The 13238-nt window shown below is 35.4% G+C and overlaps 1 protein-coding gene across 2 annotated transcripts in view; it reads right to left on the reverse strand.

Annotated features, from left to right (window-relative positions):
* The window catches only part of LOC132560003 (genetic suppressor element 1-like), an 85303-nt gene extending 72462 nt beyond the window's left edge, over positions 1–12841 (reverse strand). For both annotated transcript variants that reach the window (XM_060224658.1, XM_060224657.1), the window contains exons 1-2: positions 10167–12841; positions 9721–9814 (exon numbers count right to left, since the gene is read on the reverse strand). In XM_060224658.1, the coding sequence (XP_060080641.1) occupies positions 9721–9814; positions 10167–12389 (2317 nt within the window). In that variant the 5' untranslated portion in view covers positions 12390–12841. The remainder of the gene's footprint in view (positions 1–9720; positions 9815–10166) is intronic.
* Positions 12842–13238: the final 397 nt, after the last annotated feature.

A 13238-nucleotide genomic window follows, 5' to 3' on the forward strand; every position in this document is an offset into this window, starting at 1 on the left:
AAAGAAATCTTACTGCTATATTATAACCTGGCCTTATTAACCAGGTAAATCAGCATGTATATTAAACATCCAAATTGAGTCCGTCCGTACACTAGGGGAGATAATTGATTTTTTTTAATGCGAGGTGATAAATAATTCAACGAGAACAAACAGTATGAGAGACCTTGCTTTCAATTATAGAATTACAATTCCTAGTATAGCCTACCCATCCACCTTAGTGAGATACTGATAGGGGGTATAAATAATGAAATGTCACTGAACAGCCTACTTCTAACTTCCCACCATCTATCTACATTTTACACTGACCTGTCCTGACATCTTGTTACAGTTCAATTTCGAGTTCTGTTTTTCCACTATTTTCGCAAATGGAATAATAAAATTTAAAAATTAGAAATTAAAAAAAAAAAAAAACCATTGAAACAAATCGATAGAAACATCCAGTCAGTTTCAAGACTTCTGTTAAGTACATTAAAATTTTAGTGTGTTGAGCAATTATGAATTGATGTATTGATTAAAATTGCTTTATTAATAACATACAGTAACTGCTATTAGTGCAATGATTTCCGTGTGAAAAGTGATACAATAACGTGTGTACATTTACAGTATTTACAGTAAAAATGCAAAAACTGGAACCATTTTGAAAAAAACCTGGTATTGAATGCAATTCTACAACTCTTGAGTTATGATCTTATTAAAAATTAACAATTTTGATCAATTTTCAAATTCAGCTATATATACATGTATCTTTGAATTCACACCATGTCATTTTCTCATATCACTATACAGATCACACTTATAGCCATAGAACAAATATGTACCAAGGTATCTTTGATTCACATCCATAATCAATTATTAATTAACTTTTAATTAATTAATTGAAGTTTTAACCATATATCGTTTCCATAAATTGTTCATCACCATTTTCAACTTCACATTTGACAAAAAGCCATTTTCAACTTCACATTTGACAAATAACCATTTTCATACTACTAACCTCATGTAAGTCTGCAATATTCCACAACACTCAGTATCAGTTGAAAATATTTCATTAAAAGTTTAATTACAGAAGGTTTTAGTTTTCTCAATTTAAATATTCTACTCATATCTCTTATGGTTTAAAAATCATTGCAATAGTTTTGAAGAAATCCACTATTGCACAGCACTACATCACAGTAATGCATTATAAATTCCTATTGTTACAAGCTAAGGAGTGTTTCTGTCACACTATTTCTATAAGAACACCTGTATGTATTTGTAGGAGGTGACATCTTATACCTTAACTCACGATGTCAGAGATCAACCTTGCTGGATTCTTGACACTTGTGCAGGTAGATATATGAAACTAAAAAAAAAATTAATAATTTTCCCTTAACACACCAACATCTATAAAAAAAATGTTTAACTTTAAGATATTTTAAGCTGCATGCCTGTTTATCATTTTACAGAAGATATTTTATGTGATATCCATCTAAAATATGATGTTGACACCGTCTCTAGGTTTCTGTAGCCTCTCAGTGTTTTTAATAATCATTATCATATTACGACCTGATTGAATCAGTACACTCTACTTAAAACCTTTGCATTTTGACAGAAGGACACTTTTTAGAATGAAAAAAAAACACACACAAAAGATGGTGCTTTCCTTTCCTGACCTTGTATTATACACAGCTTTTGACACCTTCAATTTCTCAAGTTCTCACACAGGTACAAGTCAGAGTAATTCCTCAACATATATATAGTAAGATTGAAAATATAATAGGCCCATACAACTGCAATGTAACTGACAATATACTTACACTGACTGGATACTGCCTCTATACAAACTACAAAATTGACTTGGCATTCAGATTAAATATGAATATAAACACAGCCATAAAATGCATCCTTTAATATCTTAAAATACCATATATATCCTGAAATAAGCCCGGCAGCGAACATTTCTAACTCTATGTCAGGAGTGGGCTTATAAAAGGACACTGAAAAGTATTTATTAGTTATAACAGTTAACAACCCATATGGGCTTATTACCAGGCATGGGATTATTACTGGATAAAAATGAAGTAACAGAAGTATTGTTACTACCGGGAACAATATATATAAAGTTGGATGGCCCTCAGTAAATGATCTGTGAAATATTCCATTACTTTGAGTGATGTTCTATACCTATCAGTAAATCTGGTGCTCTCCAGTTGTGACTTAATCACCTCTCATTGTGAGACTCTGATGTTACTGACTGACCAAAAGATTAATCTGGCTGGTGTCCTAGATGAAGAATAATACACCCTTATCTTGGACACTTGGTGTCGTTTTCCTTTAATTTCCAAACAAGTCTCTGCTTAAATCTTTCCTTTGGTCATATTTTGCACTAGTTTTATTTTTCACTGGTTGTATTATAATTTTCATTAATATGAAAATAAAATTGCTTGGCTTTCCTATTTGTCTATTTTTCATTTCAAGAGTTCATAGAGTTCATTAAAAAAAACCCAATTTTGTTTTATCCATTACTCATCAGGCTTAGATATAATGATTAAAGCCCAATCATTTCATCTTATGTAACAACAGTTATCTCCCTTTTTGACACCATAGTACAAAACCAAAAATGTTTCCCAAATGTAACCTGAAATTGTACATACTTTGGTGGAGCAGCATTCCTTCCTATAATAAGAATCTGACAAATGAAAAATTCTGCAGCTGAATGTAGGAAAAAATTTCTTTTTTTCTTACTTAAATTATATATAACACATATGATATTTTATATAAAATAACATAACTCCATAGTATGTTTTCAATTTAAGATCTTAATTAGGAATGTTGAAATCAGATTATTCCAAATAACATTAATAACGTGACTATCAACTTTAATGTTTTAACACTAATGATTTCCATATATCTCATATATGACAACAGTTTAAACTGGGCCCTTTTCTAATTAAAACATTATACAATGTAATTACAACAGTTATCATAAGGAATATATACTGATCCCCGAGTTATGTGGCTCTGGCTGGGGCTATAAACACCAGAGTGTAATGGCTGACATGTAGATACAACAGTGATTCATTCACTAGCTAAATTTCACCTCAAGTCAAAGATACATCTATTTTTTTTTTTTTTTTATTACATTCTTGAACTATCCAAACACTAAACCTATTTTGTTTGGCAGAGTAGAGTAGACATTCCTAATTCTTTTCTACCTTTTAACAATACTTAAATTCATCATTTTGGTTTCACATTGAAGACTTTGTGTATCAGTTTGTTTGCTGGGTTTTATCAACCAGTGTGAACGAGTCGTTTTCAGGCAGAGTCTCCTTTTAGTATCTAGTGGCTACCTCACTGAACAACAAACAGGAGGCCCATCACATGCAATTCACAGCAATTAGGGTAAAGTGTGTTACACAAAGACACAACTATGTCTGTAAAGACCCACCCATTTCTCAAAAACAGCTAGCTGAGAAAGATCAAGTAAGCCATGAGTGGCAAACCCTGTATCTCATATCTTCATATACGGGTTAAGATAATTCTGATGTTGAAAGTAATACAGATCTATTGAGGTTAAGACAATTCTGATCCTGATGTTGAAAAGTAATATAAACGTTTGAGGTTAAGACAATTCTTATCCTGATGGGGAAAAGTAATATAAACCTGTTGAGGTGAAGACAATTCTTATCCTGATGCTGAAAAGTAATACAGATCTATTGAGGTTAAGACAATTCTTATCCTGATGCTGAAAAGTAATATAAACTGGACTGGTGTACATATGGCTTTACTGTTGAGAGATTTCTTTGTCATACCTAGGAGGAAACCGATGAATTCCCCGAACTGACCAATGGGTCATTGTAACAGCAACAAGACAATGACATCACATCAACAATTCAATGATTTCATACCAACAACATCATTATAAATATAAAATGCCGAAAGAGTAAGAAAACATATCATTCATGCTGCAGAGAGGGAAAGAAAAACGCTCTGCAAGCCTTGTGTTTAGCACCATAAGAATCTTACCCGCAGGGTTGAGATACGTCACACTCCAAAGGGGGTGTTACAATGGATCTTTAAAGTTAACATGATCCTACAGAACACAAACATTTCCTGAGATCCTTACAAGCTGTCTTCCTGCTGTAGTAAGCCCAGAGAAAAATATCTTGGTGTAAACTAACATGAGGTAGTGAGCTTATTACAAGACAATGAAATATAATCTGGTGATGTTTTTTTTTGTAATGGAAGAATAGATTAGATGGGCTTATTACCAGACATGGGCTTATTAGAGAATGAAATATAATCTGGTAATATTGTTTTTTGTAATGGAATATATTAGGTGGGCTTATTACTGGACATGGGCTTATTACATGGCAATGAAATATAATCTGATGGTGTTTCTTGTATTTGAATAGATTTAGGTAGGGATATTAACAGACATGGGCTTATTCACTGTTGTTTATATGTCTGAAATCTGTAATATTTTGATTACAGGGAAGACCTTCTCTTATCTAAACTCCTTACGTACTTAGATTGAAACCCAGAGACACAAAGCTTTAAAAATATCATACACAGATCAGTGAACATAAGACTGGAAAAGGATGGTCTTTCTATCCTTTAATGTTTGCTGATGGAAACATCTCAGTGACTCTTTCTTAAACAACTGCAAAAAGCTATTTCATCTTTCAGTTTACAAAGGAAATAATGCTGTTAAAAAGACAAAATTTAAAAAATTAATGTGAATGTACGAGATTCTCCTGTAATCAACAATATTCAGGCAACAGAGATCAGCCAGCAAAAAAACTGTCTGTTCCACCGCTATCAAAGCGGTCTTAATTTGAAAATCTATAGCAGCGTTAAACAAATCTACTGTGGATCTAAAATCAATTCCTTTAATAAGCTCCTGCTGTAGGCGAGGCAATATCATCATGACCTTCAAATAACAAATTGACTCGACGCTGCCGATCTAAAAACATGTACACAACTACTCAATATCTGAATAAATATAAATCTGTAAAGGCGGACGACAAGAGAGTGAAAGCCCATGTGCTCTGTATAAATAAATTCTTGCGGTAAATTTGTCAATGATATTGATCTCGGCTTAAATGATTAATCTACATCACTGTCACACCAAGTCACAAGTCCAGCAAGTCACGTTAGGAGCGTAGAGTCAAACAGCCCTAACACCGAAAATAAGTTCTTTGTTGATTGACTGGATTGCAATAGGAAGCAAACTCCGCGAAAAAAATCAATACCTGCTACATAAAAGAGGATAATTATGTGTCGGCCTAATGCCGTATCACTTAATACCCTCCAGGCATCTGTAATGGACCGATATGTGACAAACGTGTAGGTTTCATGCAATTCTGACCCTAAGAGGTCAGAGGTTTCTTAGGTCAAAGTTCAGAGGTCATGTAAACCTAGCAGGCATATGTGTGTGTGTTAGTTTTACATATGTAAGTGTTGCCTATTTCCTTGTATTGTGCTTGCAGCCCTGGTGGAGGCCTATCTAGAAAAGTCTCAAGGGTGCTGCTGATCGATTTCCCTGACAAAAACTCTTGATGTTCATTGTCTTTGTGCTATAGCTACAGTATATCCTATAGAGCTGTCAGTTGGATCAGCACACCTAGCAGCAGGAGCAGTGGCAGCAGGCACTAAGGGGAGGCAACTCTTATTGAAAATGTTAAGGCAGTGCCAGGACTGCGAATGTACCACAGTAACTAAGGGGAAGCAACTCTTATTAAAAAAATTTCCAGACATGTAGCTGTGAAGTTCCAGGGGACAATATCCATATATAACCAAAATGGATCTAGTGCTGCTTATTTACCATCTTTTGTATCATGATATTGTACATTAAGATAAATCCATATGGATTCAACCTCTCACTACACAGTATTTGTGCACAGAACTATTACATGTACCCAACGGACCAAGCTTTGTTGAGACATGCTGATCCAGAGTGGCATGTATACATGCATCAGTAAAAGAGTATCAAATATCATCTTCATTCAAGTCATACAAAGGGTCAAAGGGAAGTAACTCTCATTAGGAAAGTTTCCCACCATAATCCTATTTTTTCCAACACAGACAGCTGACATATGTTACCAGTCAACATTTTTGTTTTATATGTAAATTTTCAAAATGTAACTCAATAGGTACTTCAGGCATATTGATAGTCTCAGGTTTGCATTTGTAATAGGTCATCAAAAATATCAAAGAAACTACTAAGGGAGATAATTTTGTCAACAGGAGCCCCAGGTTTACTGTTATTAGTGTTGAACGAACCATGGTCTTTTTTTCTTTCTGTGAAATGTGGAATTCAACAGCAGTGTCTGGCAGTGATAGACACTTTGGTACCATAATAACCTACATATGGTCAACACTTTTCCTTGCCTCCAATAACACATATAGCTTTACATCAAACATTCACAGGATTCTGATTTTCAGGAAGCTCTTCTAGTAAATAAGCATGCAGGGAAAAACCTTTATAAATTCATAAAATAGACTTGACAATATTCTAAAATTATATCTGTAATATCAATGTAACAACTGAATAGCTGCCACATTGTAATTTACTGTCAATATGAATGCAATCTGAGTAGCAGATAAATAATAACAACATTCTATCTTATTGTAACCAATGCTGTTCTGTTTATTTAGACCAGACTAATATTAAAACTTTAATGACAATAAAAACAATCTGACAACAGCTGAATTGCTAAGTGCTTGAAATTTATAATACAGCACAATGTAAAAATTAGATTCATAAACAAAACCTGAAGACTAATTCTGAATAAAACGCAAAGAGATTACACAATACACTGAAGCCCTCCCCAACTACAAGTAATTGAAAATTCTAAGTGTAAAGGTCATCTTTGGGTCAATGATATCAAGTATATAATTAAGAAAAGAGATATAGCGGCTGATCTTTGACTTTTTGACAACAGAGATGGCAACAAACTTAGGATTATAAGTGTCATGACACAATAAGTACCTAGGTACTTACCTAAGTGGGTCAAAATATTAAACTTACACAAATGGGGATGTTTGTGAACTGTGAAGCATTTTTCTACTTAAAGTAACACCAACTTACCAATAGATGAGGTCAGTAAATGAGATGTTTGCAGAGTTTGAATTCTATTTATAGTAAAATTATAGTACATAATGACCTAAAAGGTGAAAAGACTACAGTATATATAATACATAATGTTGTAATGCTTTCTACTTTGTCACCGACATCACTAGATCACATTGAGGAAACTGATCAAAGTCTGCTTTCCAGGTCACCAAATTTGATATTATTTCCGATAAGTGTCCTATATAGGAACCATCAAACACATATTAACATTGAAAAATGTAGATTTTGCATTCTTTTGAGTCTACCTTGGGAAATTTCTGGGCTAACTCCGATCATGTTATGTAATTCACAACTGTAGTAATGACAGCGTTTCACACTAATCAATTATTCATGAGTGACAACTACGCATAAATTACAATGGCAACAGCAAATATCAATAATCGGGGATTGAAATATCTCTCTACAGAAACCGAATAATGTATTCCTTCAACTAAATAAAAATTATTTGTAAAACTCTCACTCAACATAATATTCCATATTAACACTGAAAACTAAACATTCTTCATCCTGCACAATCAACTTTTAGCGAGTCACAATTTTTTGCTACATAAGTGCCAAGATGAATTTGTGCATTATCAATAATTGATATATAAATGCAATACAGGAACTGCAATAAGTGCAATTATAGTTCAGAGGGATACCAATTTGTGTGCAAAAAAGATAACTGCTACAATATTTTACGTTTGCAGGATATTTCCTGAGTCATATATTATCTAAACCTGTAGAAATATTTTGATCTGTATCAGCAAAATGTTTTCATCGTTAAATTATAGATTATTATGAATTATCATACATTTATGTTAGTTTAGAGTTTCATATCATCACAACAGCATAAACAGGACACAGTACCCATGAACAATGGGGCAACTGGCAGGTGGCCTTCTAATGCCATCAACTGATATGTAGTAACCTGTACACATTAGCATACCACAGCTTTCAAGACACATTATACTATCACAGGGCTAACTGGTCTCTGTGTGGCTGATGCAATGCTTGAACAATGCCCTATTTAGACACAAACACCTTCCTGCTTATTACATGAAATTTTCATCACATGAAAACATCTTTATTTAGTTATGTGCTACTGAAATAATTAAATAATCCATGTCTATCCATTTGCTGCAGCATGAGTTACATTTTGTTGACATTCACTGACTTTTTTTTTTTTTTTTTTTGTAAAACAGACAGGCATGGTAATTTTCTAACCCAGTGACCTGAATGTTTGTAATTGGTTTCCTTAAAGTCATTTCTGTCAAGTGTTTTGATCACTCTGACATGTATTCTTATATTAGGAATTCCTATCTAATTAGTATTTCTTTTGAGTAGAAATACCCTCTCTCCTTTATTCCACACATAAGCAACACAGAATTCCTAAATGTGCTTTTTTTGTTTGATGATATTTTCAGACTAAAGTGATCTTAACTTTGGTGTTAATGATGTGTTCAGTAACAACGACATTGTAAAGATTCAAATCATATAAAGGGGGTATGGTGATAATTTTATAAAATTATACTTCACACTTTGATGTCATTTCAAACATGTATATATTGTGTTGAAGTTGTTGCGCTTATGACAACACAAAAAAGTACTATGCCAACTATTTATAGAATAGGGTACCGCAGTTCAGGTACTTTAGGTCGCGAAAAATCTGCATTTGTCATCCTGATGAAGCCCAGAAGGAGTGAAACCGGTAGACGGTACTAAATAAATGAAAGAACCTGCTGTTGTCCTTGATATTTCTGACTTGTGTTAAAAAGTGAAATGGGCCTTTTCTGTTTAAAATTATCTCCAACGCTATCATGTAACACACAATCTCAAAATCAGCAGGATCATGAAAAATGTTGGAGTTAGCTGAGTATCGGACTTCACCATAACTATGTAAATGTCAATAAATTTGGCAAAGACCAGATAAACACTCCCATGTTCAATGGAATCTTTGAATCAGTTACAGATAACAAAGCTGGACTGTATATCATATTTATACAGTAAAATGAAAGTAGGATTTGTCCGAATTGAATAGGATTAATGACTTTTTCTATCAGAGGCTAAACTGAAGGTCACAATATGCTTGGCAAAGTAGCTATGTTACTTCGGATATAATGCCTTTGCATATAGACAAAAAGCACTTATTATAAGTCAATTTTTTTTTTTATTTTTGGTTCTATAGCATCATTTGATGTTTGAAATAATCCCATAAAAACAAACTTTGTCAATTATTTATGAATTCAAAGTCAAGCTGGAAAGATTGATCTCAGCTCAAGCATAATTGTGATATACAGATCTTCATTCTCACTATTTACATGAATATGCATGAGTCTGTTAAAAGCCAATATCGAGACACTGTATTCATAATTGTGTTACAGTATTTTGGCTCTTAGCAGTTACCATATTTATCTTGCAATGAGCCCAAAGTACAAAAACACAATTTGTGTGAAATTCTGTATAATGGAGGATTAGAGAGACGGGATATTGCAGGAAAATGAAACACCATTTTGTTGTTGACTGGGTTTACTGTCTACCAAATATAAGGTATGCAAAATGCAAGTATACATTGATTATGAGTATGGCTGGAGTATATTATGAGTAACATTATTAGTACTCACTGTTGTCGCCCTGCTTCATACTGCCACCAACACTTCCCTGGCTGTCAGAACTATTCTCATCCACGTTCAGCAGCTGGTTGTCATCGTCTTCATCCTGAACATGAAATATATAGAATTAGAACATACAAAATTATGTATCTACAATAGGCTTAACTCAGAAAAAGCATTCTTTACATCATTACTTCAGAATAAGATGACATATGTATGTCAAAAACCAGATCTTTGCAAAATATCTCCACTAACATATATATTTCAAAAACACTGACTCAATAATGATATTTCCTATATTTTTTATCAGTTTGCATTACATGCTGCCTATGCTGTTCAGGTTCTTTAAATATGTATGATACTACTGGCCTAATCTTACAACAGCTCTAGCTCTATATAAAATCTCAAGCTTGTCAATGACACTCAGCGGAATCAAATAAAAAAAAAAAAAACAATACCTGTTCACACTGGTTATCTGTCACTTGATCCTCAGCATTTTCATTCTGGCTAGCATTAACCCAGTTGTACTTCCTCATTTCAATTGGGACACCCATTCTCTCAAACTCTGCATACTGGTGTCCAAGACTGTTTGAGCAGGTACCGCATGCTGTGACGCATTCACCTCCATCCAAAACTAAGGCATCTGCAGGGACAGAATGCTCCTTCAGACTTGGGAAGTGAGAAATACTGAGTATTTGCATGCTCTTGCGCTTGACATTTTTAGAACACACATAACAGCCAATCATTTCAGGAACTGTATATTTCCTCAGCCAGCGGTTGTTCTCGGCTGGATTTTTCGATTCTTCCTGTTCATTCCATTGTTTCAATAGACTATGAAAGCAGATATTACAGGCCATGACGGTACCGTCCTCTGACAAGGACTCCGCTTTTGGTGCTGGATCCCTATTAGCCAAGAACGGGAAAAAAGGTACAACTTGACTACTTGCCCCTTTAGCTTCATGGCGAGTTGGATATGAACATAAAACATGCATCTTAGATATTCTTGATTTGGTACCACATAAAAAGCAGATTTTTTTAGGAATTGATGTCACTTGTTGCAGTGGATGGGGGACAGTTAAACTTTTTTGTTCCTGATTTTGCTGTTTCTTCAACTGCTCTGCTGCTGTCCAGGTGGGAGGGTCGGCGCTTGCTGGGTTAGATGTTATAGACCCAATACTTGGGGTGGCAATAGCCAAAAGTCCCTGGGAGCCAGCAGTGTTGGACTTGGACGTACTGCTCTCTAATGCAGTGGAGCTTTCTGTGATCTGAATGTTGAGTGGCTGACTGACATCGGAAGAAGATGAAGATGGACCCCCCTCCCCTTCATTTGCCTCCACTTCTTGTTTAATTTTCGGCTGTGCAACATGTCCAGCTTCTGACGTCATCTTCTTCCCAAGAAATGAGAGGGAATATTGACGTCTATAGAGAGGTGTACCTTCAGCCTCATATACTTGCCATTGCTGGTATAAGTCACCAAAACAATTTCGACATGCTAGCACTGTACCATCAGATTTTAAAGGATGTGCTCCCTGTGGCCTCTGAAGGTCTCGAATAAAAGGAAAGAAAAGTGTTCCAAGCGACTGATGACATGGTGGGATGGTGTACAAAGGCTGAATCAAGTCTTTAGGATACAGATGTCCACAGAGGTAGCAGACATGTTGAAAGGCTTGTGGAGGTTTTGTGTCCAATTCATCTCTTGGTTTTAAATTACCATTCCCTTCCATTCCAGTCAGGGGAGAAACATCATCATACAGTTTATAAGTCCTGTGTTGCATAGGGATGCCAGACATCTCGTAGGCCTGCCACTGCTGATACAGCAAGTTTTTACATCCAACACAGACTCGAACCTGGCCATTTTTGGTTAAAGCATTTGGATTATTTGCCTGAGGTAAATGTCCCAAAACCGGAAAGAAAGGCTCACTAGTTGGTTGTCGGCAGGTGCTAACAAGCTTGCTCTGATTAATGCTGCATTCTTTAGTACAAATAAAACAACAAATGTTTTTATTACTTTCAGATTCATGACTTAGTTTCACTCTACCTCCTTCTGGCATTTTCTTAGTTGTAACTGATAAATCTAATGCTCCATCTGCAAGTCCACTGCGATGTGGTGTGGCATCAACATTCCGAGAAGAATTATTGGAACCTTGATGCTGAACATGGTGTCGATTCTCTTGACTAAATGAGGGTTTACTTGCCTGTGACTGTTTGAAATTTGTTGGCATTGCAACCTGTGGCTGGGCAATATAATCAGAACTCTGCCTTCCATCCGAACGTGGTACAGTTATGGGTGAGCAATTGTCTGGACGATTCTCACCTGGAGACGTTCCTCCATCAAAGACACCAGGCTGATATTGCAAACCCATCACTTGAGCAATATATTCCCCTTGTATCCGCATCTCGGCTCCTGTGAAATGCCCATTATCTGACCTTTTCAGCCAATACAGCCTTTTGATTGCTGGAGTTCGGGATCGTTCATAAGTTTCCCATTGTTGACTCAAAAACATATAGCATACTCGACAAGAATCCACTTTTCCATCATTCTTTGGTAGGCGGCATCCCTTTGGAGGGTCATGGTTTTCAAGAAATGGGAAGTAAGGGCCCCTTTCCTGTGGTTTTATATTCAAAACAGTTTCTGCCCCTAGGCTTCCACACACAAAGCAAATTAATCGTCCTGACGGCATTGTTTATACGAGAGTATACAGGACTAAATGATCACTTGTAAACAGCATTATAGGCACGATAAACAAAACTATAGGCCTACAAAAATACAAGGCGAGTTACTCGTCAAAACAACACCACAACATTACAGTTTTCTGTCCATCATCAATCAGAATCGTCGGGGGGTATCAAACGGGATGACACTGGTAAGTAAAGACTAAAATACAAATAGAGTCCGGTATTGGAAGGAATTGGATCCAAAATCGTTAACTTACAACTTGTTGAAACTTTTTTAAGCAGAATAACACACTGGTTTGCCGTTAAAATTAACAATAACATGCATCGTAAGCTGCCATGACGCATGCGATAGTATGCATCGCAACCTATTTTTCAAACTTCCATGTGCAATGTCACATAAAAATCCTTGTAGATGCTATGTCATGTGAAACTTGGAACAATGCACCATTCTTGGAGGGAATCCCCTGTCTTCGGTCGCCATGTTGAACATCTGTCTTCCCATAATTCCATAACCGGAAAATGCCACTAAACAGCTGCGAGAAGCAATGCTAAAAATAACTCCACAGGAATTAACCTTTTTCTTTGTGTTTGGTGTGTCACGTGATCTTCCATCTGGCATACAGCGGGATATTTGATCCTTTTCTGGGGCGGGATAGGGGTATTTGTTTCTCCAAGAAGTGAAGAGCATGTGTCTTGTACACCTACTTATTCAATAATGCACATTTTTACATTGTTTTCATTGATTTTAGCAAATGAGTATTCAGAACTTCATCGCACCTAACTCTCCGCGTTATCCAATTATTCATTAGTGACATTACGATACCAACATTTCAATATTGTGATGAACAAGGTTC

The sequence above is a fragment of the Ylistrum balloti genome, unplaced genomic scaffold (genome assembly GCF_031769215.1).
Source record: "Ylistrum balloti isolate Yb309-2 unplaced genomic scaffold, AGI_CSIRO_Ybal_v1 Utg371002, whole genome shotgun sequence".
Lineage (NCBI taxonomy): Eukaryota > Metazoa > Mollusca > Bivalvia > Pectinida > Pectinidae > Ylistrum > Ylistrum balloti.